Below are 24781 nucleotides of genomic sequence, written 5' to 3' on the forward strand. Positions count from 1 at the left end.
GTTGTTTCCAAAATACACTGAGCCAAGCTATTACAAAGTGAAGGATATGATCTTTTAATTGAGATCAATAACTTAACTATTCAGATCCTGTTTACTCCACAAGAAGCATACAATTCAGAGTTAAGATTAAGCATCATCCAACATTTCCTGTGATACTGAAAAACCAGCCTTTATAGTGAATGCTATGCAGATTGATACTTTTGCACACTGTTCAGGAAGATAGTATTTTCTTAATTTCTTCCTAGGTACTATGCTGATCAACTGTTATAACATTCCAATGTGAATGAGATGTTGTTTGTTTTATGCACATTTCAAAGGAATATGTGAACCACCGTCACTGTCCCTTCAAAGGATTAAACCTGGGACCCCTTGATCACAAGGCAAAAGCATTACTGCTATGCCACTGGAAAGGCTAAAATGTTATGCTTGGAATACTGAAAAATAAAATGGATACATTTAGTGAAAAATTAGGCTCAACAGGTGATCAAACGTTGAATCATACTCCATGCCAATCATATACCACTGAGATTTAAAACAGATCTATTGCTTCATTCCAAACTGGTAATATTTACTTCCCACTTCCCACACAAACAATATATAGTTTACCATTCACCCTGGAAATAGTTGAAGAACATTCATAAAACTACTAGTGTTATTAATAGGACTCAGCTGACACTACTTTGAACTGGTAGCAGTACTCTTACCAAACCAATGGAGATGAATTAAAATTATCAAAGTTAAAACTTGTTCAAAACATTGATTAATATTAGAGAGTGATTATTCCACTCCAATCATAAGCGTGAATTTACCAGATATTTAATTTAAAATATTTAAAAAATATATACAAGGCGTATTTTTAAAGTAAGTACCGTTTTGAAATTCCACCACTGCAGCGCTGTGGTCGGTGTCCCATGCATGCGCACTGTGTACCTACATCTGTTGGCAAGCCACAGACGCCATTGCGGCAACAATAGATTGTGTATACATTTGCTTTTGCGTATTTAAAATGCCTCCGCCGATTGAGAATCCTGCCGACTGTGAAATACGCACTGTTATTCGTTTTCTTAGTGCTAAAGGCGTGAAAGCAGTTGAAATTCACCGTCAGATTTGTGAAGTGTACGGACAAAACATTATGAGTGATGGAATGATACGCAAATAGGTAAGACCATTCAAAGAAGGCCGAAAGAATGTTTATGACGAGGAACGGAGTGGGCGACCATCAGTGATCACTGTCGATTTGGTGCAGAAAGTCAACGAAAAAGTGAAAGAGAACAGGTGCTTCACGATTTCTTCGTTATCAGAGGAGTTCCATGAAGTTTCAAGAAGTGTTATCTACGAAACTGTTACCGAACGCTTAAACTATCGAAAATTGTGCTCACGATGGGTATCAAAAATGTTAACTGAGGAGCACAAAAGCAAATGTTTAGGTAGCACCTTGACTTTTTGTGTCAAGATCTCATCGCATCATTTGGCTGGGAACAATTTGATCATCCTCCATACAGCCCTGATCTAGCACCCAGTGACTACCACGTGTTTCTGCAACTGAAGAAGCATCTCGGAGGTCAGCGCCACGATGACGACGATAGCCTCAAAACGGCCGTGTTGCAGTGACTGTCAACTCAGGCAGCAAACTTCTATGACGACGGAATACGAAAGCTTGTTGTTCGATATGATAAGTGGCTCAATATTGGTGGCAATTACGTGGAAAAGTAGATAAAAGTGTGGTCTTTCATGTAACAATAAAATTGTTAAAAAAAGTTTACTTGTTTTTTGTACATATCAAAACGGTACTTACTTAAAAAAATATGCCTCGTAATAAAAGAATACCTCTTATATAATCACAAAATAGTTTTTTCACATCATGTTGGTACAAAAGCAATGGAAACTTCAAATTTTGCATAACTTCCAGGATAATTAGACATGTGCAAGTGTTGCATGACATTTTTATGGACCCCGAGAATGATCAAAATGCCGGAAAAGTATCTATCGGTATCGGTCAGCCCTAGTCATTTAAAATGCTTAATTCTACCACAAATTGTTATTTGCACCATTCGTGACCTCTGCCAGAACCCAAACATTAGACATAATGGTAATAGTTCCGAAAGTTTAATGATTATTTCCAAGGTTCATAGGAGAAAGGTGAAATACTGCAGAATTGTAGAAATGATTGGTACATTAAATTTGAACATTGCTGAAAGTAATTACCAGTGTTTGGAGTTTCGAAAAGTATAATTTATTAGCAAAAAAAAGTGTGAAAAGTACCTTACGCAAGCATCCGTGCTTCCCATCAACAAAGATTTTTCCGTTCATAGAAGGAGAAAGTATCACAGAATGGTGGAAATGAACATGAAAATAAATTTGAGGCTTTCTGAAAGTAATTAGCATAGTTTGCATTTCCAAAAAGTCCTATTTATCGGCAAAATGAAGATGTAAAAGGTACCTTACGCAAATAACTCTGCTTCCTATTGACAAGGAATTCTACAGACTACTGATGACACGAGAACTGAAGGAGTGTCATGCTTGTCTCAACACGATGAGATGTTTAAAGCATTTAGGGAAATTACTGTAATGGTAAGAACCCTAAACCTGACCTGCCTAATCTAATATCAAAAACATTTAGTGATGTTAGCCGAATACTAAGAGCCCTAAACCTGCCTTGCCTAACCAAACTACGAAACTCCTTTGTACCACACACGTGACCTAAATGACAGGAGCAGTGTGTAACCAAGACGACAGTAATCACTAAAACTCTGAAGTATGTGCTAACAGATATAAATAGTAATTAAAACATGAAGAAAATGCCTGCGAACATTCATGAAATATGAATTAAAAAATTGCAACTTGGGCTGTTATCAATTCTAAACTAACTTAGTTCTGAATAACAATTAACAGTACCAAACTTAAAAGTGTAGGAAATTCCTTACCTTGATCTCATTTTCAGCTTTCTTTGCAGCTCGTCTTTGAGGTCTCTCACTAATTATATCGCTCTGATCCAATGATTCTCGTCTTGGAGTGTGCGCCCTGGGCGACTTCTGACCTTTCTCTAATTTGTCTGGAGATTTGGGTCCTTCTTTGTTTGCACCATCCTTATCCATTTCCACAAGTTCTTCAGTGTAATCCTTACTGACGGTAGGGGATTTATCAGGTGCATCGTTAACCTTTTTGTCGTTACTATCTTCTGCAGAATCTTCAACAGGCACAGGTTCCTTTGGTTTCATCAAGAATCCAGTTTCCCCCTCATCTGGAACAATACAGTCTGCTTCAGAACTTTCATCCACTTCGACAGGCTGGTCCAGCATTTCCGAAATCTTCTCGTTAACTTCTTTCTCTTTATCCGAACCACTTTTTTCATTGGGCTTTTCCTTGTCTTTGTCTGAATCACTCATTTCACTCGGCTTTTCCTTGTCTTTGTCTGAATCACTTGTTTTTTCTTTCTCTTTGTTTAAAACACTTACTTCACTTGGCTTGTCCTTGTCTTTGTCCGAATCACTTGACTTTTCTTTCTCTTTGTCTAAAGCACTTACTTCACTCGACTTTTCCTTCTTGTCTGAACCACTTGATTTTTCTTTACCTTTGTCTGAATCACTTGATTTTTCTTTCTCAGTGTCTGAATCACTTGATTTTTCTTTCTCATTGTCTGAATCACTTGATTTTTCTTTCTCATTGTCTGAATCACTTGATCTTTCCTTCCCTTTGTCTGAATCACTTGGTTTTCCTTTCTCTTTGTCTGGATCACTTGATTTTTCCTTCTCTTTTTCTGAATCACTTGATTTTTCCTTTCCATTGTCTGAATCACTTATTTTTTCTTTCTCTTTGTCCGAATCAATTATTTTTTCCTTCGGTTTGTCCGAATCACTTATTTCACTTCGCTTTTCTTTCTCTTTGCCTGAATCACTTATTTCAGTTGCCCTTTCTTTCTTTTTGTCTGCCGAATCACTTGTTCCACTTGGTTTATCTTTTGCTTGGTCATCTTTCTCTGTTTCATCCATTTCTTCATCTTGTACAGAAATTTCTGGAGATTTTTTATCATCTTTACTTGATTTACTCACATGAGGCTGTTCATCGACTGCCATTTCATTTTCACTACCAGAATTTTCTTTATTTTCATCATTTGAAACTTCAGCACTTTTTCCTTTTCCCTCCTTGCTAGTCTCTTGAAATGCTGGCTTATCACTAGTCACTTTGTCATCATTCTTCTCACCCTCTTCACCAGGTTTATCTATCACTTTCTCCACATTTTCTGCTTCTTTGGATCCCTCTTCCTTCTTCTTACCATCACCTTTCCCCACATCTTCATCCACATCCATGGGTTCATCAGTCTCTTTTTCTTTTTCAGCACAGACCGATGCAGCTGCCTCCAGTTTCTCAGGAACAGACGAATCCACTTCCATCGATTCCTCATCTTGAGCACTAACACTTTCTTCTTTATCACGGCTTGCAGAATCACTATCCTTGACATCACTAGAGCCACGTTCCGTATCCTCTTTACTCACAGATTCCCCTTTAGCCTTGTCTTTACTAGAATCATCCTTATTTTCACTTTCAATTTGACTACGTGACTTTGAGTGTTCACCTTCACTTGCACCTTCTGCTTGAAGACCCGTGAACGTATCCGAGATAGCATTTTGTGATGTGTCCAATATGCCTGACGAACGTAATGGATCGCTATCCTGCAAGGGTTCCACATCTTGAGACGACGAATCACAATTTTGCTCCGCAAAAGGTTCAAAACTTTCCCTAGACTCGTCTAGTCCAGACATCTGACTTTCCCTAGATTCTTCCAACACGTTCAGAGGACTATCACGAGATCCCTTTGCTGCATCACCTGACACACTTGGCTTTTTCTGATCTTCCACAACACTGGAATCACTTTTGTCCTTCGACGCACTACTTTCCTCTGCATTTTCACTTTGCTTGTCATCTTTTGCTAAAACATCACTCTTTTTTGGGCTAAGATCTGGTTCAGAAGAGGGTTTGTCACTTTCAATATGATTGTTCACTGATTTCACATTGTCTTGTTTGTCACTTTTCTGTTCATGTAATATATCAGTGTCTGCTTTGTTCACTAATTTTGCTGAACTGGCATTCTCTTCCGATCCATCAGGAATGTCTGTTGCTTTGCTGCTTGCAATCTCCTTCTCCTTCTCCATTTTTCTAACTAGGCCTATATCCCAATCTGCTTGTTGTACCCTTGATATCTGAAAATACACATAAAAGGTATAACTACATACAGTTGTATCACAACAGGCACATTTAAGCAAAAATTCCTTCTTAGGCCTTCCATGTACCATTCAATTGCCACTGAAACACAGGTCCAAGACCCTACAAAATCAACAACTGAAAGGCACTGAACAATGTTTTTTTCTGAAAGAAATTGTGTTTGCACACCAAAGAAAATCACATTATACCAAAAAATGGCACTACAGCAAAAAAGAGAAATATATAGATTAGCTGTAACACAGACAATTTTTTTCTTTTCACATTATATTAGAAACTCTAAAGAAGGTTCTCTGTATTATAAATGCAATCCAAGACAGCAGGAGACAAGTTTCACAAAAGATAAAATGGATTTCCACAGATATAAGTAGTTTTTAGTTGTTAATATAAAATGCAAATTTAAAGTCCAAGAACCAAAAATTGTTCTACTTTACAGTTGAATTTTATTTATCACATAACTGCTGTAGACCGGCAGTCCTGAGCCCAGTGGAAACCAAAAAAAGTCTAACGTTGACCCAGCCCCCAGAGGACAATTGGGGATCTACTTGAAAAAAGAAGTAGTGGGGCCTGAACTTGAAAGCCAGATAAACAGTGGTTATGGGACTCTTTGTGTGCTGACAATCATCCAATGAAAAGATGCTTGGCAGACCTTAGCTCTCAAGGGATGCTGCACCATGGAAATCTTTGTTGTACAACCTAGATTAAAAAATTCCAATACGACTGTCGAACCCCTCTTTTCTTTCTCAAAACTTTCAGTGCCTCCCCTTCAATTCCACATACTCTGATTGGTCAACAGTCTCCCTTGAAATGTTATGTTTAGAATGGTTTCTACATAAACATTCTTGAACAATGTTGAATACAAGAAGAAAAATGGTGTGGAAAAATGTAAAGTTCCCTGAGCATATAGCACCATGGTAAGAAGGAACATTTAGTCGATGTGATCAGCACCATGCTCTGGTCACCTTTATCCTCCAGACACCCATTGATTTGAGGCTGGATGAGAAACATTATGTGTACTGTGATATTGTTTCCTTCAAGCAAAGATTGAACTTTGGTCTGACATTTTGCATCAACGCTCCACAACCAAGCCATGAAACCCTACTCTGGTCTTCCCACAACTCAGTTTAGGAATCGATTTGAAATTACCACTTGCAAGCTGCAAAAATGTGACTAAAAGAAATGTAAAGTGCCCTCCCCCCCTGTGCTTAGCACCATGCCATGAAGGTGTATAGGGGGTGTGGGGGTAACGCACTACACTTTCTTGATCCGGTTGTGAGTGGGGGTGATGAGATCAGAATCACACCCCTGACCCCCTTTACCCCCCAGGTACCCACGTCATTCGATGCTGGGTGGGTGCCGAGGCCATTTCCGTTAGAAAAGTTACCGGATTTGAACTGGCCGGGGAACGAACCCGGGACCTTTAGCATGGTAGTCAGATGCGTTACTTACCGAGCCACCGCGGCCACTAGAATTTTTTTTGTCTTGCAGCTATGTAAATGAGAGTGGATCACTAATTTCTTAATTGATGCATTTGTTGCTTACAAATATTTAGCCTAGTATAGTAAAATGGCTCTAATATGTAACCTCCTAATATTGGTTGTTGATTTTTACTCATGTTCTATTTATTTTTGTACCACAAACTGTACTAGCAAACACTGAATGAATACAAATAAGTAACGATCGATTATAATATTTTACATCTGAGAAATATCCACCCTCCGCATTGTGCTGCTGTAGTGCAGAAGGCGTATATAGTCACACAGAGATTGGTGAGATAGTTCTAGTTGTAGTAGAAACAAAAAATAGTAGCAAGAGAGGAAAAAGAAGAAGACAAAACTATTTTTTTCACTCTTCTTCTTTTTCAACTTTTGCTCCATTGCTAGGCTACAATTTTTTGTTTCTACTACAGCTAGAAGTATCTCATGAAACGCCTGTGCGACTATATACGCAACAATAAATCGAACATACAGGGTGACTCAAAAAATCACTTAACACCCCCGGTACAAGGCCACTGCAGCGCACAACTTGAAAATGGTGATGACCAATCGTTATCAGGCCAAGGGGGAACCACATTGACGCCACCCACGCAGTCGGTGGCCATCTTGAATTCAACTTCAGAATTTTAAATGGGAAAAGAGTGATATGATATATCAAATCAGGCTAGAATTTAACGAGAAATGCAACGGTGAAGGTTTTTTTCGAAATATCTTTAAGCAGTAAAAAGTTATGACTGAATTTGCTCCTTTTCATTTTTGTTAGAAAAATGCCTTAAAATTTGTTTAGCGCGTCGGTAATGCATCAAGATCAAAGTGACATCTAGGGAGAGAAGTTCGCATGCCATTGCACAAGATTTTAATCGGATACGTCCATGAAGAGCTGCGCATTATGAATGGTTGTCGCAAACAATTACAGTGTGACACTCCCATTAAATGAAGTCCTTCGCAGTGACAAGGCTAATGTTTATGTTCATAAGGAAGTTCATAAACAGAATATGCGACCCTTGTTATTTGATAAAATAACTTTGGACAGGAACTGCTTCACAATGTTCCCATAGTGTTCTGGTGTTCCTCCCTATTGAAAAAAAAAACTGCAAAAAGTACCTTCTTCCATAAGCAAGGATGAAAAAACCTGTTTATTTAACAAATCCAAGTAGCCCTAAGCATTTAAGGTTCCGTTGATGGAAAATTGACTAACCAATCGTGTTCCACACAGCACAACACACCATTAACTTACCAGCACTAACCATTCAGCTTTGATCTGTAGAACATGAATTATCAGATAAAAAGCATCGAATATTCTGTTTATGAACTTCCTAATGAACATAAACATTAGCCTTGTCACTGCGAAGGACTTTTCATTTAATGGGAGCATCACACTGTAATTGTTTGCGACAACCATTCATAATACACAGCTTTGTGTGTATATATCCGATTAAAATCGTGTGCAATGGCATGCGAACTTCTCTCCCTAGCCATCACTTTGATCTCGATGCATTACCGATGCGCTAAACAAATTTTTAAGGCATTTTTCTAACACCTCGAAAAGGAGCAAATTAGTACAAGAATTCAGTCATAACTTTTTACTGCTTAAATATACGTTGAAAAAACCTTCACCATTGATTGCATTTCTCGTGAAATTCTAGCCTGATTTGATATATCACCCCCTTCCCATTTAAAATTCTGAAGTTGAATTCAAGATAGCCACCGACCATGCGGGTGGCATCAATGTGGTTCCCCCTTGACCTGATAATGATTGGTCATTACCATTTCCATGTTGCACACTGCAGTGGCCTTGTACCGAGGGTGTTGTGACTTTTTGAGCCACCCTGTAGTTGAAACAAACATAAACCTTTTTTCCCCATTCTCTTTAAGCTGACATAAATTGGGAAATGCCACTCAAATGTCAAGGTTCACTTTCGAACTTTGTTGTACAATTACAATGTGAATTCCAGATACACTGAAACTTCATTTTATTGGACATCCTTGGAAATTTGTGCACTAATGACATTTCCCAGTAATTGAGGGTACTAATTCACCTGAACTAGTTGTATGAAACAGCTTGCGAAAAAAATTTCCACATATTAAACATGACTGCAAGCCAATTATTCTAATAAAATTATGAAAGTAATTGCAGAGGCAAAAACAAGCACCATTCGCTAGGATATAAGTTTTTGCTCTATATTACCTAACAAACGTATGCTTGGTAATTTACAAGACTGACTACATAATGTAAGTGATTGCAATCTATAATATTTTATGCTTCCCCTTTGAAATGTACAATTTGGAAAATTTAAAGACAGACCAGACATTGTTGCTGTGTTTGATGGAATTATCACAATGTCACTTTTGGTACAAACTAAGTTAGAGGGTAAGATGCATAACTGTTTCCTTCACATCAAAAGAGCAGATGCCAGCATTGGGTTGAATCAGCAAAATCTAACCACATGGACAAATTGTCAAATGGCATTGCCAAAGCTTGCTGCATCCCTGTTGGAAGGGTCAATCGCTTCTGCTTGTTATGCCCCTCCCCCTCACCCCAAACCTTGCTGGCACTATGCAGCTCAAAAGAGAATTTGCGTGCATCATGGAAGGTTTGTTTGTAGCCTCTTCCAGCTTTCTACCCATCCTGTCTGGTGTCCCCCAGGGGAGTGTCTTAGGCCCACTTTTCTTTCTTCCTTACATGGATGATCTGGCCGACACACTGTCTTCCCATAAATATACATCTCTTTAAGTGGAAACTTGAATTGAATCGTCAGAAATGCTCCTGCCTCACCATTTCCTTAAAAAAAAAGGTACAAAGTGCTCTCCTTTTATACTCTCGAAAACACTCCCATCAAAAAGAATTTGGTGTTATCATTGACGAAAAGCTAAACTTCAATGACCACATTACATATTCTACTAAACGAGCCATGCGTCTTCTTGGTATTCTGTACAGGTTCCCTGAAATCCAAAACCAATCAGCCATTAGCATATTTTTCAAATCCTTTCTCTCCCCCATTCTTGAATACTGCTCTCTCATCTGGACTATGGCTTCTAAAACTAATATTTCCAGGCTTGATTCTGTCCTCAGCTTTTTCCTTGCCATAGAATACCTTCTCTGACATCTCCATAGAACAGATATTATGTCTATTTTGAACATCCCGTCACCACACACTTGTCACGAACTAGCAGATATGAAATTTTTGCATAAAATCATTAATGGCAAAATTAAAACAGAATTCCTTGTCAACCAATTTCATCTACGAGTACCCGCACAGCCAACCTGCAATGTAAAGCTCCTTCACATTCCCATTACAAGACTCTCTCTGCTACAGTGGTCTCTTTACTATAGGCTTCCCCACTATATAATAACCTGCCTGTAAATGTTGATACTTTCTTGTCAGAATACAGCTTCCAACAATCACTCAGAATGTACATGTAACAATTTATCTTTCAGTCTGCCATCTTGTATTGTCTTGTTGTTATTTTTTGTTCTTTTTCTTTTCTTGTTGCTACAGTTTCAGTATAAAATGGTCTTTCAGTACTGTATCTGAAACTATAAGCAAATAAATAAATAAATGTTCGTTGAAGTTCTAGTGTTGGTACGGCTTCTACAAGGATTTTGGCATGGAAGAACTTTATGTTTAGATTCAAGGGAAGCTGCGACGAATGTGCAAAAGCATGTAGAAAAAGTACCATGCGAAAGATTTGCAATGCAGATAGTGTGTCAGAACTTTCTTGCATGGTCCTTCAGTAGAGAAGACAACATAAATGCATTGGCAACAGCATTCGTATGACTCAGTATGGAGTGGTGAGAAGCTAACAGTATTATACCTAATCCTGTAAACTGTGCAATTACAACATCTAATTTATTAATTAATAGAAAACTGGATTAAGAGTAATCAATTCTTGCGCCGGAGTGGCCTTCCTAACGAAGGTCCTACCGGTAACATCACAAATAACGAAACAACTGAAGATGACCGGACTCCTCTCAGATTTTCTTCATATTTGGCATACTCACTAATTGAAACCTTCTAATCACGAATCTGAAGTTAAAAGTTGTCGGAAACGTCTAGAAATTGCAAAATAAGCGAAAATAAGAAGTTAGTTTTCAGAATGGAAACCGTTGATTTTCACGAAATAGTTTTTGTTTTGCAACCAAATATGTATTCCTGATAGTACCACGACATCAAATTTTAACTAGGTGTGCCTAACCTAACTGAAACTAACCTAACCACGTCAATGGTTCCCAATTATTTTGAAATTTCTAGATCCTGATACTAACACGACACGAAATTTTAACTATGTTTACCTAACCTAACCACACGTCAATGGTTCACAATTATTTTGCAATTTCTAGATGTTTCCGACAAATTTTAACTTCAGATTCATCACTAGCAGGCCTCAATTAGTAAGTATACCAAATATGAAGAAAATCAGAGAGAGGTCTGGTCATCTTCAGTCATACCTAAATAATTATGCAATACAATCTAACATGTAGTCAACTCTACCACATAGCTGCAGATTTTAAATTCTGCTAGCAACAGTGCAAACATTTATAATGGCATGATTACTATTATTCTGATTCACTGATACAAGTGATTCAGAAAAACCTATACTCTGCTTATTATATTAAAACGAAGTGACTATTTTCACCAGGTGGTGAAGATAGCTTTTGAGCTATTTTCACCAGATTTTAAACTGCCCATGTGCATGATCTACAACCTGGCCTACTACACGTATGTGTGCGTTCTTTAGTTCTTGATGTGCATCAAGCTTACGTCAGCGTGAATTTTTGTATGGACGACAAGTACTTTCTCTGCACACTATGAAGTTGTAAAAATACCAGAAGGCGTTCCAATATGAACTGGTGCTGGTAATGTGTCACATGATGTGTATTCCTTAATGCTTTTGTTGTTAGGTTAGGTTTAGGGCTGTTTGCATAACTATTTCTGTAAACTTCCCAACACCAGATAATGTAATTTCCGGTCTTCAGCAATTTCCGCTTTTTCTCACGGGCCCATCCTGAAATCCTACACCCTCGATTTAGGTAGTGAATTCTTTTTTTTAGGAGGATTGTGTGTTGCAAATTGTGAAAAACAAAATTCTGTAGCGTGGAAACAAATATTTACAAGTGTACAGCCGTTTAAAGTGGAAATCTACTTGCGGCCATGTCAGTTGTGTAGCAGCCACCTGCACCCATACCGATGGATATATAACAGTCACTTTTTCAGGGCTAAACAAAAATTTTCATAAAAATTGACCCAAATTGCCCACCGATTCCTGGGGTAATTAACCTACCACCCCCTACCGCAGCCCCACCTTTTTCTATATAGTCCATATAAAGGCATGTTAAAACCTGCCCAACACTATTTTTCGACAATTCACTCAAACATTAGGAAGGTACCGAAACATTCACAATCCATTCATAAGAAGAAAAAGACAATGTGTAGACGTGCGCCTGTGACAGGAATCCATGATGGAAGCCCTGAAAAACCGTAATCACGCTATGTAGGTAAGGAATTTTCATATTACAAAAATGTAAGTTTCCTATCACGTAGATCTCTAAAAAATTCCTTCCACCCTAGTTAAGAACACCCTTTCTTAGAAGAAACTTCATTTTGGATGAAAAGCTTTGAAATGTGGTAGAAATTAAGGGTGTAGGATTTCCGGACGCAGCCTTTCTCACTACCTGGTGACAGTAGTAGTCGCACCAATTTTTATTTTAAATTAACTTCTTAGGAGTAACTTAAGTAATACTGCCAATGAGATTGTAAGTCCACTTTATGGACAGTTAGGCTAATAGGGACTGGGCCTACATTTAAAAGTGGGATCCGAACCACTATGTGCCTCCACCGGGTAACGAAACCAGGATCACTTGATTACAAGGTGAAGACATTACCACTATGCATCCGGAAGGCCTCCAATACTGCCCGTGATTGTAAATATGATAAAATACAATGTTATGATCAGGTAATTACTTTTGCTGGTGAAAATAGCCTTTATGCTATTCTCACCACCTGGTGGAAATAGTCACGACCATAATATAAAAAGGTAAAGGTAATGTAAATTTCTTAAAAATTAGAACTGGATTTGAAAACCCGGCAATAGGTGAAAACATTAAGGTGCCATGGCGACTGAGTGTCATGCATTTCTCTACCCCAGTTTAAAACCAGAGGAAGAACAGTAAGTACGAAGAGTTAAAAAAGTGACTTACACAGTTTCCCATTGTCTCATATTCCAAACCTATGTTGCATAGTAGAGTGGAGTTTTCCGAGCAAGATTTATGTTAAACTGTGTTATGGTATACATAGGTATCCTTTACACGAGAAATTAGTTTGAAAACGCGAGTCATAAACAATTCGCTTTCAATGTTTGAACTAATGCAGCGATCTGTTCAATGAATATGTGACATACAACATGGATCTATCCAACGAGAAGGGATTTATAAACCATTCTTTCGACTCAAAAAGTGCATATATACAAAAATATTATACAGGGTTATAATGTTTGGTTCCAGCTACTCCCTACAAAACAAGCGTGTCGTGGTTGGGAAAGGCCATGTACAGAGATTCATGCAAATGCGATCTATTAACGTTTAATATTAAATGTAACTCTAACATTGCTTTTTATATGTAATTATTATTTGCTGCAGATAACATTATTAAATTGTTGTGTTGAAAAGTATCAAAGGACGCGATGAACAAACTATACAAGACATTTCTACTCTCCACCCAGGGTGCCGATCTCAGTAGCGACATCTTCGAGTGAAAATTCATATTAAGTTTTTGACTTTGGACGCCACATAACTAGATATTTTTTTAAAAATATTGAATTAATATTTATTATATTTAAATGTGTAAGATTCGAGTTGCTATATCTTCTAATCACATTATAAACTACATTAATTTGTGCCGCTTCTGTGCCATAGGCCGACTCGAGGAATACCAAACAAAAAACCGCGAACCAAAACTAGTTTCAGAAGAAACACAAATAAATTATGTGTCGCATGTACAAGTAGTATTCATCTATTTCTTACCAAACAGGATAATCCCACTCACCTCTTACTAATTCCACTATTAACATTTGGTGATTTGACAAAAGTCCTAAGTTGCAAAATAAATATCCAAAAACTTATGAATATACACACTGCAAGGTTTTCCACCCTCTCTCGTTCTTCGAACGCTAGATGGCGGCAATGACTGTATCCAATCCGACTCAACTTTACGACAAAGTTAAATCATAAGTAGTGTAACTGTTTAGCGTAGCTTTCTGGGAAGTGTTGAGAACTGAACATATAGCAGTTGAAGCTCACATCACATAGAGAACAGAAGGCAGTTTCCTAACACAGCTGTAAAATGTAAATAATGAAACATGTACATAATTCACATCATGCAGTTAATAATTTGCTCAGCCGTTATATGAGTGGAGGAAATTTAATTTGATATTTGAATTGGTGTTGTATTTGTGTTGTTTAAGAAGTTCATGGCTTTTGCGAGGAGCGGCGTATATTCTGCTAAACGAAGCTAAGCAGCCAACGTGTGGTAAAGATGTCGGAAAATCTATTAATCTATTGGTGATCCACTTGTTCACAAGAGTTCAGGAAATGTAGTGGGTCGTGTTCTACTTTGTTCTACCTCGCGAGAGTTGAGTGGAGTTGTCATAGCAACTCATTCGTGCCAAGAGCTGCGTAACTGTTGAATGTACTGGGTAGAGCCATTTGCTGCCCGTAAAGTGCTGACATCTGTTAAGAAATGTTGAAAGTAGAGCGGAGATCTTCGATCCATAACAGCAGTAATATTGAAGTTGACGCTGTACTGATTTTTGGTCGTCAGCTGATTAGTGAATTACGAGAATGTGTGTATCGTGTCAATAAGCTTTAATTATATTTGTTGGCGTGCATAGTGAAGTTTGCTGTAAGAAATGGATATGTTTTCCGGTCTTACAAATCAAATGAGTAGCTGGATGGGAGGTCCAGGGAAAAAACCAGAAGACGAATCTCGTAGAAGCTCAGATGGAAAGGTAACATCTCCATCCGCGGAGAACGAGCCAATAAATGCGGAATCTGCAGAGAAGAAAGATATAAGGTGAGAGATGTACATTTTTACTTGAAGTTCCATGTATTTATAAACATATTACGGAGAAAATAATTCATCGTACCTTCAACAGATGCTGAGACCTAGTTGGCAGCTATCGTTTCTGTACCTGTCAAACGCAGGCAAGTGATGAGAGTTGCTACTTCGGTTTGTGATGCATCTCAACAATATTGTTGTAATTTTGATAGCAATGAACCAGTCACAAGCAATGAATAATTTTAGTTTTGACACTAAGGAAAGAAGTGGTTTCATACCCAGTTACGTGCTGAAGTATGACAGATTTCATTTCTATACCTAATGAATACACAAAGTAAAATGTATTATTTATTGAAGGGTATAAGGGCATGAATAGAAAATTAACATTACAGAAAAATACGTCAATTCTGTTTCTCCAAGAGTGCTTTCGTAGCAGTGTTTCATTGGAAACCAGGGAAGTATGAATTAGTCTAATTTTTGATTCTGAATGGAAAGTTGAGTTTTAGATAATGGGCCACTACTTAAAATCTCCACATGACTAAGGTGTTTATCCTCAGGCAATATCCACAATATATTCTTCCCCATAGGCATATTTTCAAGTTGCAGAACCTGTTTCTGTGTATCTAAATATAGGTCAAAGAAAGTGATTTCTCAAGTTAATTTCTCTGTTTTGTTAAGATTTTGTTTCTAGTAACACTAGAGACTGTTTCATTCGAATTACTGACCAAATGAATAGATATATATATGTAGCCTACATACTGTAAATTCATTAAGTCTACAAACTCAATTGCATGTATAATGAAATGAAAGCAATATTCATGCAATCTCGTATTACATACTGATTTCAAATTCCCCCTCTCACTCACTGTTTTGGGAGATATGTGGTTCAGAATAGTAGATTGTGTCATGTTGCCAGCTGTTGGGAGCATTTTTGTGTTAAATTGTATGGCACAGAAACTTGGACATGGTAAAGAAATGTGGAAAAAAACTATTAAGATTTAGACACATACTTTTGGCAAAGAATTGACCTGGCGAAATTAGCAACAAAATAAGGGACATTAGTGCATGGGGAAGAAAGCTTGAGATAATCAAGATTGGGACAGTGGGGAGACAATGACTAAGAAGGAACTGCATTCTACATGATTCACTAGAAGGAGTGGTTAATGGAGGAAAATTACTTGTTAACATGCTCACACACTTTCTTCATTAGTTACGTTACCCTTTATGTTGCTGCAGAATAAATTGCTTATACATTGGAAATTATTAATTTGTGTAATTCTTCTGAATCTCCTGTATGAAAATATGTTCATATGTAAATGGCTGCGACTATTTTCACCAGGTGGTGAGAATAGCATGTAGGGCCTATTTTCACCAGGTGCTAGGAACAGCATATGTGGCTTTTTTCACCAGCAAAAGTAATTACCTGAATCATAACATACTACAACATTATAGTTTATCTTATTTTATTATATTCATTTGCAGTGTTGCTGAACTGACTGTTAAGAAGTTATTTTAAATTATAAATGGTTCGACTACTACTGTCACCAGGTAGTGAAAAGAGCATAAAATGCTGATGACCAGAAGTTACGTGTTCATGTGTTTAGGAGTATCTACAGAAGTAATTTTAATGCTAATAGCCCTAAACCTGACCTGCCTAAACTAACAATGAAAGCATTTAGGAATGTAATACGCCTTCTTACTTATGTAATGCAGACAGGGTCGCCAGCCCTTCTGGTACTTCCGAGAGCCCCCTTGACATTAGGTAAAACAATTTGATATTCTAATTTGTTTGAGGTGAAGAGTGAAAATGTAGACAGAATATATTCTGTTTATGAGCAGAAGTCTAAGCAGCAGCAAGTGTTTAGTAGCTTCTCTAGACTTGAGAAAGTTCTTTCATAGGGAGCCTCTTTTACCTGTACCTTCCCTGCCCCTGTTGCAGCCTCTCGTTTGACAGAAATGTGTGACTTTGATGTCATTATCCACATTCCTTCTGCATCTGCGTTAAATGTCAACAGATCCCAAGTTTTATTGCTTTGGCCGGGGGTGGAATGTACGGTAGGCACTATGATTGAAGTGAATATTGTACATTTTAACTTAAATATCTGTATCACCAAAAATAGCATGGAGTGTGTATTAAGAGATGATGTCAGTAGCAGTAATTAGCACTTCAAGAGATGTTTTAGAAGATATAGAAAAATAAACTGTAGTATTTGTATGATATTTCTAAATTTTATATTTTAAATTAATTTAATGACCCCCGATACACATAATTTACCTTCATTTAATACTATTAAACTTTTGAAACATGGATTTGGTTTACAAAGCCCCCCTCCCCCCCTGGAGGTCAGTTCTAGCTATGGGCCTGATGTAATGTCACATACTAGCACCACTAATTCATATCAGAACACCTTGTGGTATTTTTCCAACTCCATGGCATGCAGGAAAAAATGTACTTTTCTCCTGCACAAAAATAAATACGCACCGATGTAAACTTCATACGCATCAACAACTAAAGAATACACACATCCGTGTAACAGGCCAGGCCAGGTTGTAGATCATGCACATGCAGTTTGAAATCTGGTGAAAATAGCTCAAAAGCTAGCTTCACCACCTGGTGAAAATAGTTATATGTGCATTCCATTCACAAGCATGTATGTAGTGAATCAATTAGTTTAACAAGTGTCGCGAATTTTGCTTTGATTCAACTTTCCTTTACTTGGAGTAAATAAGAGTTCAATTACACTAAATGTACACAGGAATGTGACTTTCAGCATGTCTGGATCTACCTTAAAAATACACCTCTGTTTTGTAAGCAGCTATACAGAGTAAACAGTGAGATTGAATGTTGTTTTTCTTTCCCGATCTGAATTTTCATCAAGGTTTTTTTTTTTTTACAATATGTTGGCCTCAGATGTGCAAAAAGTGACCTATTGTGCTGTGTATTCTGTGTTGCAGTGTTTCACTTCATGTGCTGGTTGATCTGTTCTAATTTGTTTAGGTGTATTTAATGCTTGGCCATATGTTTGTGGCTTGTGCACAAATCCAGAATGCTTGTGGAAATCTGGAGAACAATATGTTGATCAATGCATAATTGTGTTGATGGACTGTTTAGAAGGAGTTAATAATTCTAATACAAATTTGCTTTTAATGCATTTACATTATTACGTCCTTTGCTGCATTTTTGCTAGTTTTCTAATTTGACTATTTACTATTGAATCAAATTTTGTCAACTGTTTTCATATTTGGCACTTAACCATTATGTGTTAGCTGTCACTTGTGTGTATCACCCCATCAGTAGAAGTGGTCCTAGGAGGTGAAAAGTGAACAAATGGACTGTTGAACAAGGGCAACCTGATATAAAATAAAACATAAAGAAGGAAGACAGGTTTATACATAATCTTCTGACTTGCATTCATAGAATAATTCTTTACAATTTTCCTTTATTTTCTGCACATTGTTTTAGTATGTGTGTGTCAGCAATCATGGCCTAGTGGTTAGCATATTATGCTGCAAAGTCAAGGATTGTTGGTTCAAATTCCAAGTCAGACATGCATTCCCTCAATCTATCCTTATTGTCAGTTATCCTATAGCAGTAGGGAAATGTGCGTAAACTATACATACTGTGATGAATATTATATTGTTAGTGTTGGTTCAGATCCCACTGTATGTCCAGTCTTGATTTCGCTATCTAAGCATAACATGATCCTGCACAATGGCCATGTGGTTCATCGTGCTGATCACACGTCACCCCATAACTGGTGTGTGAGTAGAATCAGGTGGGAGTGAGGTCGGGAGTCTGTAGGTAGGCGCTGGACATCATGGGATGTTATGCCACGGGTTATTGTTTTTATTATTTGCTTGTCACTTCAGCCAGAAATCTCCCTTAGTGTTCCTCTGTTAAAATGTTGGTTTTGAAGTGTACATGTTCTTTCTGTTCTTTCAGTCCCACCAAAGGCGGAGGAGGTAAATTGGAGATGTTAGCAAATGTTAGGAGTCAGATGACAGGGTGGCTTGGAAGCGTAGGGAAAAAGGAAGGTGACCCAGGAGCTCCAGACCAAGCCACTGCTGTTGAAGAGGTCAAACCAGAGTCCAAAGCAGAATCTCCGACATCTGAAAAGTCTGTGAAAGGATCTCCAGTAGAACAGAAAGAAGATGATGATAATTCGAGGTTGGTATTCGCTGTGCTCATCTTTCAAGATCCCTAGCATGTAGTCAAGTTGATTTTTTGGGGTACCCTTCACCCTGTACCTCCTCCAGAAAATGGAATATTTTGCATGGTTTATGAAGATTATGTTGTTTATGAATGTTTTCCTTTGTTTTTAGTTCACAGAGATGTGTTATTGTGAAGTATAGTAAGTCTGTTGCTTTAGTATGTTGCCTTAGAGTGAAGCAGAACAGCCCAGAGGTTTCGCGCAAGTGAAACTCAGCACGATATTCCACAATAGCAGCTATAATTTTGTCGTTAGGTTAGGAATGTTAGATTTGGAACTGATAGCTTTTTCCGGTGTATTATTTCGCTATTTTAGTGTGCACACACAGTTTTTGCTAATAAAGAGCAGCGAAAGTACTCCAAGGTGGCAGGTTTCTACTTACATGGGCCATACTTTGGGATCAGATATCTCAGTTATTTGTGTTTTCCGTATGCTGGAACCAAGTTTATATTATGTGAAACATAAAACTCTTTCAATTAGAAAAAATGAACATAATTCTCAAGAGATACATTGGGTGAACGGACCCATTTTTTTGCTTGGCTATGTGGTTAATGTCCAACATGTACTTTTTCATTACTTGTTTCCAAAGTTTTGATGTTTCCCTACTTCGGGGGGAGAGGGGGTGGTACTCGAAAAGTCACCAAAGGAACTAGATGAAAGCTGTGATGTGGGTTTGGAATGGAACAGTCTAGTAGTATTATGTATATAATTCACGTTCTAACCTGGGCATGTTTATTTGTGTGTCCTTCCACATAGGTTACGTAAATTACACTGAACTGATAGGGGATATATAAAATTAGAATCATAGTGCATGATTTGGAACAGTTCTAATTATGGAGGGAAAAGTTTGTTATAGAGAAGAATTTGTCCATATAATATTTGTTACCTCGTCAGCTTCTGTAACAGTTGGGCTGAAAAGTTTGTAGGCTGACTCATAGATGGCGTTACTAGAATTAAATCCATGTGATTTTTACTTAGTACTAACCTTCAAAAGATACGTGTATAAATTTCACAGCTGCCGGATAATTAGTTCATGAGATATAGCATTGTGAGTGAAGCAGCTTTTGTTATTGTGAAAAAATGGATAAAAAAGAATTTCGTGTGTTAATAAAGCATTGCTTTTTGGCGAAAAAAAATACTGTTGAAGCCAAGGCTTGGCTTGATAAACATTATTTGGACTCTGCACCAGGAAAATCAACCGTTGAGAAGTGGTTTGCTAAATTTAAACGAGGCGAAATGAGCATCGAAGACGATGCACGCAGTGGACGCCCCAAAGAGGCTGTTACCGACGAAAACATCAAAAAAGTCTACAAAATAATTTTAAATGATCGTAAAGTGAAGTTGATCGAGATAGCTGAGATTATTACATATCGTTGTTGGAGCGTTTAAAGGATGAAATCACGAAAAAACAGCCCCATTTGAAGAAGAAAAAAGTGCTGTTTCATCAAGACGATCACCATGTCACAAATCAATGAAAACGATGGCAAAATTATATGAATTAGACTACGAATTGCTTCCCCATCCACCATATTCTCCAGATCTGGCCCCCAGTGACTTTTTCCTGTTTGCAGACCTTAAAAGAATGCTCGCTGGAAAGAAATTTAGCACTGATGAAGAGGTAATCGCCGAAACTGAGGCCTATTTTGAGGCTAAAGAGAAATCATACTATAAAAATGGCATCGAAAAATTGTATGACCGCTATAATCGTTGTATCACCCCCCAAAGGCAACTATATTGAATAATAAAATCGAATTTTGTCAAAAAAATATTTTTTACTATGTTAGCCTACGAACTTTTCAGCCCAACTGTTAGTATAGTTGTTCACAAATGCTATGAAGATGCAAGCACTATACAGCATGCCATATATGATGGCTGGGCAGCCAGAGAGAGAGAGAGAGAGAGAGAACAAAGTCGGAGACAGGTGGACAGCATTGTCAGAAGCAGCTTCATTGTGTACAGTTCATACGTGTCCATTGGTGACACTATCTTCATGCTGGAGCAAATGCTTTACTAAGAACTGAAAGATTTCCAGTTTTGAGATTATTATCCCACAATAATTATTCTGTTTCCCTCAGTGGATGAATAGTTTATAATATTATAAACATACACGAGTTCACTTCTTCACCCACTTTTTTTCCCCACTGAAATCAAAATTATCCACATGAACACCTGTGTTAGTGAGTGCATTTGGTGTTGGTTAGTTATCATACAAAAGATAGAGCAAGTCTCATGTGCACGAAGTGTTGTGTGCTTTGAATGAGCATCTCTTTGAATTTGTTGTTTCATTTATTTTATCTAACCGTAATTCTTCCTCGTGATGAATATGAAACACTCGAATTCAACATTAGGAAATTCTGAGGAAATAGATGTCAAGTTAAGGTCCATACTTAAACAGTCATGTGCATCTTACTGTATATGAAAACCATCTATTTTTCGTACTTTAGTTTATGAATCTTTGAATCGAGGATTATGGGCGATATTTTTACCAATATACATTTGCAATTTACACATTCCACTAACAGGCAGTAAAGTGATCCAATACATTAGGGTGGGGACAGATTACTCATTATTAGAGGCACATCTTTTTGGTAAATAAAAAAAGCAAAATTTCGGTACAATAACAGTCAATTTCGGGTTCAAAAGCAGTAAATAAAAATATAATGTCGTGTTATAGTGGTGAAAAACCGGATCAAAAGTGGTATATAAAATGACATTTTGGCTTATAAATTGTGACTTTAATTCTAAATTTAAATAAAAAACTGCACTTATTACACAAAATAAGCATATCCCTTCTAATGGCAAATTTATGTAGCTACCAGAGTATTAAGTTTATTCCTGTATAAAGGGGTCCATTTACTCTACTAAAATATTCACAGCAGAATTGACCAATTTTCCTTGAATTGCACAACTCACAGTGGAAGAAAAAGCTCCACAGCCTTAACTTCGCCATGTAAAAGAAGACAAAATAAATAAATAGATAATTCTGACTTCAGAAAGTGTCACATCTGGAAATAAACTCTAAATTTCATGTTTAAGAGACTATTTCGCATTTTGCAGTTCATTTCGCATTATTTCGTGACAAAACAGGGTAGGAAAATGAACCTCACACCTTTCAGAAACATGAAAAATAACATTATAATGTGTTATTTCACATTTTGTGTTTTCGTTAAAAACGAAATATGCATGTGTGTACTCATTATGTAATAAGTATTTGGCTGAAATATGCATTTAATAAGTTTAACATTAAATTGCTGATTATTTTACTGATACGGTATTTCCGTAAATAGCACTTAACTACTGCAATAAACTCGCTTCTTTTTATTGATAATAACCTGTGGCATAACAGCCTGTGAGGCCCAGGACCTACCGACTGACTGCCAGCATCACTCCCACATGCCTCAACAGAAGTGGGCCATTATGCAACCAGTTACGGGCTGATGTGTGGTCAGCACGACAAACCCCGTTCGTTGTTGTAGGTTTTCTTTCACTGAGTTAAGCTACTCATTCGTAGCTCCCCAATTTCCTCATGATGCCATCGGTCCCATACACAGGCCGAAATCTCAGGAATTCTTGTTACACTGCACACGTCTGGTATCCGGAGCCCAAAGCTTGCACATTAGACTGCAAGGCCATGGTGCAGGATTTCTTTTTAGTGATATAGGGACTAAATGTCCAATATTAGAAATGTAAGTTGTTGCCAAATTCTGCCATTTTGTTATTATATTAATGAATATAAATGTAAATTCATATGCCCCGGTTTTGGTAAGTATATATATAATTAAGCATTTTTTTAATGCAAAATGTGTTGCAGTCAGCTGCTTATAAGCATTAGTGAACTGTTCAGGTTCATTGTGGATCATTTCTAATTTTATGTTGGTATTTTAGCAGTATTAGCAGATATTTTACATAGATCCATATCTAATATACTTAATAAGATAATGAGCAGTAATAACCATGTGAGGGCGAAATCTACAAGACAGCTTGTTATTCGGTAATGCATGGTCAGCCCATCGCCACTGTTGTTGTGCTTTCCAGCGTACTACTTCGTTGGTGGATCAACATGGAAATTTGGGAGCTCCAATAGAACTAGATTATAGAAAAAATAGATTAGTAAATTGAATAGCTAACAAAATAACGTGCCATCATGGCAATAAAATGATCACGTCAAATTGGTCCATGCCATGCTTTGAAAATTATTAGGTAATTGTTTAGTTAGTATGCATTATTTACATATTTTAGTCAACATGTTTTATTTATTATTTTGCAGTGCAACAGGCGGGGCAGATAGTGAACCACCAGGATCAGAAGGCGAGGAGTTAGCTGGTGAAGACAAAGATGGGAATCCTGCAGGAATCGGAGGAGGTACGTTCGTCTTTTAACTGCAGAAGTTTATTAGAAATTGTTCTGTAATGGTACTATTTAGCACTTGTAATATGAGGCATGGTGGATGTTAGGGTCGAACTTGACAAAAGTCAATATTTCTTTCGTTGTTGTATCATATACACCGTGTCCATAAATATACTGTCATACTTTAAAGTGGTATTATGTCGCTTTGGATAATCGTATTTAAATGAAATTGGTGACATTTGAAAAAAACTCAAAGATTTTTGTGCATGTCAACAATGGACACCAATATCAGCAATGGACAACAATGAACAAGATCAAACATAGAAACTGAAATAAATTCACTCCTGACAACAATGGACGATGAGGGTTCATTGTTGGATATTTAGCAGGCAGGCAGGTTACATGTGAATGTTTTCCTTTAAAATTGTGTTGTAATTACAGAAGATTTAAGAACGTAGTTGTTGTGTTTTAGAATATCATTACACGCAGAGTTTGTTGAAGGTTCAGCGTGCGGATTGAAGTGGTTATGGCGACTTGACGGTCTGTGACTTTTTTTATGGGGTTACATAAAAGATTGTGTCTATGTACCCCCATTGCCTCAAAACCTGCAAGAACTGCAAATTCGCATCACTTCTGCAATCCAGTCCATCCCTGTGGATATGTTGGAGCATGTGTGGCATGAATGGGAATATCGCCTTGATGTCTGCAGGGCCACATTCAATGTCTATGAGTTGTAAAATAAAATATTTGAGTTTTCCTTTCAAATGTCACCAATTTCATTTAAATGCGATTATCCAAAGCGATGTAATACCACTTTAAAGTATGACAGTATATTTATGGACACACTGTACATTGAATACTGTAGGAACTCGTGTCACATCTAACAGAAGTCTACCTCGCCTCTACGTGGAACCACAGGCAAAAGAGCTTGCGCAGACTCGCAACTCCGTTGCACCATACTCCCACGTGGAAGGGAGGAGCAGAGTGGAGCATGCTTCCTTATGGCTCGAGTTGAGCCGATGAAGGGGAAGGTATGACTTTTCATCGAAAGTTCTTTTCCTTGTGGCTGTGCTATGATACTCTGAAATTTGCTTTGGAATAGGAGCACCAGCTTTAGAATAGGACAGACATTTGGAAAACTGCTGATTCCCGCAACTTGTGTTTTGCGAGTTTGCCCTTAATATCTGCAACACCTCGTATCTTCATCCGAGTTTTAGAGACTTTCTTTTACTAAAGTCTTTGGACTCTTGAGATTTGTAGTATGTCTGAATGAGCCGATGATCAGATTAAAATTTTTTGCTTGGAACTATGCTAACAGCTTTAAGGTAGTATCCAAAACACTGGTTAATATGCCTCCACAGGGCAAGATAAGGGCATCAGCTCCTACAGAGTAATCATTGAATGCATGTCAAATGTGTAATTAAACTCTTTCAGCTTCTAATATAGCATCTGGGTA

General features: G+C 37.5%; 2 protein-coding genes across 6 annotated transcripts in view; one reads left to right on the forward strand and one right to left on the reverse strand.

Moving 5' to 3' along the window:
* woc (zinc finger protein without children) overlaps positions 1 to 13879 on the reverse strand; it is a 95214-nt gene extending 81335 nt beyond the window's left edge. Inside the window, exons 1-2 of one of the 2 annotated variants that reach the window (XM_083124039.1) lie at positions 13757 to 13879; positions 2925 to 5198 (exon numbers count right to left, since the gene is read on the reverse strand). In XM_083124039.1, the coding sequence (XP_082980165.1) occupies positions 2925 to 5150 (2226 nt within the window). In that variant the 5' untranslated portion in view covers positions 5151 to 5198; positions 13757 to 13879. Of the gene's footprint in view, positions 1 to 2924; positions 5199 to 12912; positions 13421 to 13756 lie in introns of those variants that run through there. The other variant, XM_083124038.1, reaches the window with a different exon arrangement.
* A 578-nt stretch (positions 13880 to 14457) lies between these two features.
* Positions 14458 to 24781, forward strand: part of Sap47 (Synapse-associated protein 47kD) — a 66909-nt gene continuing 56585 nt past the window's right edge. For all 4 annotated transcript variants that reach the window (XM_083124040.1, XM_083124042.1, XM_083124041.1 and 1 more), the window contains exons 1-3: positions 14458 to 14782; positions 18711 to 18935; positions 23246 to 23340. In XM_083124040.1, coding sequence (XP_082980166.1) covers positions 14619 to 14782; positions 18711 to 18935; positions 23246 to 23340 — 484 coding nt within the window. In that variant the 5' untranslated portion in view covers positions 14458 to 14618. The remainder of the gene's footprint in view (positions 14783 to 18710; positions 18936 to 23245; positions 23341 to 24781) is intronic.

This window comes from Lepisma saccharinum, chromosome 6 (assembly GCF_977018435.1).
Source record: "Lepisma saccharinum chromosome 6, izLepSacc3.1, whole genome shotgun sequence".
NCBI lineage: Eukaryota > Metazoa > Arthropoda > Insecta > Zygentoma > Lepismatidae > Lepisma > Lepisma saccharinum.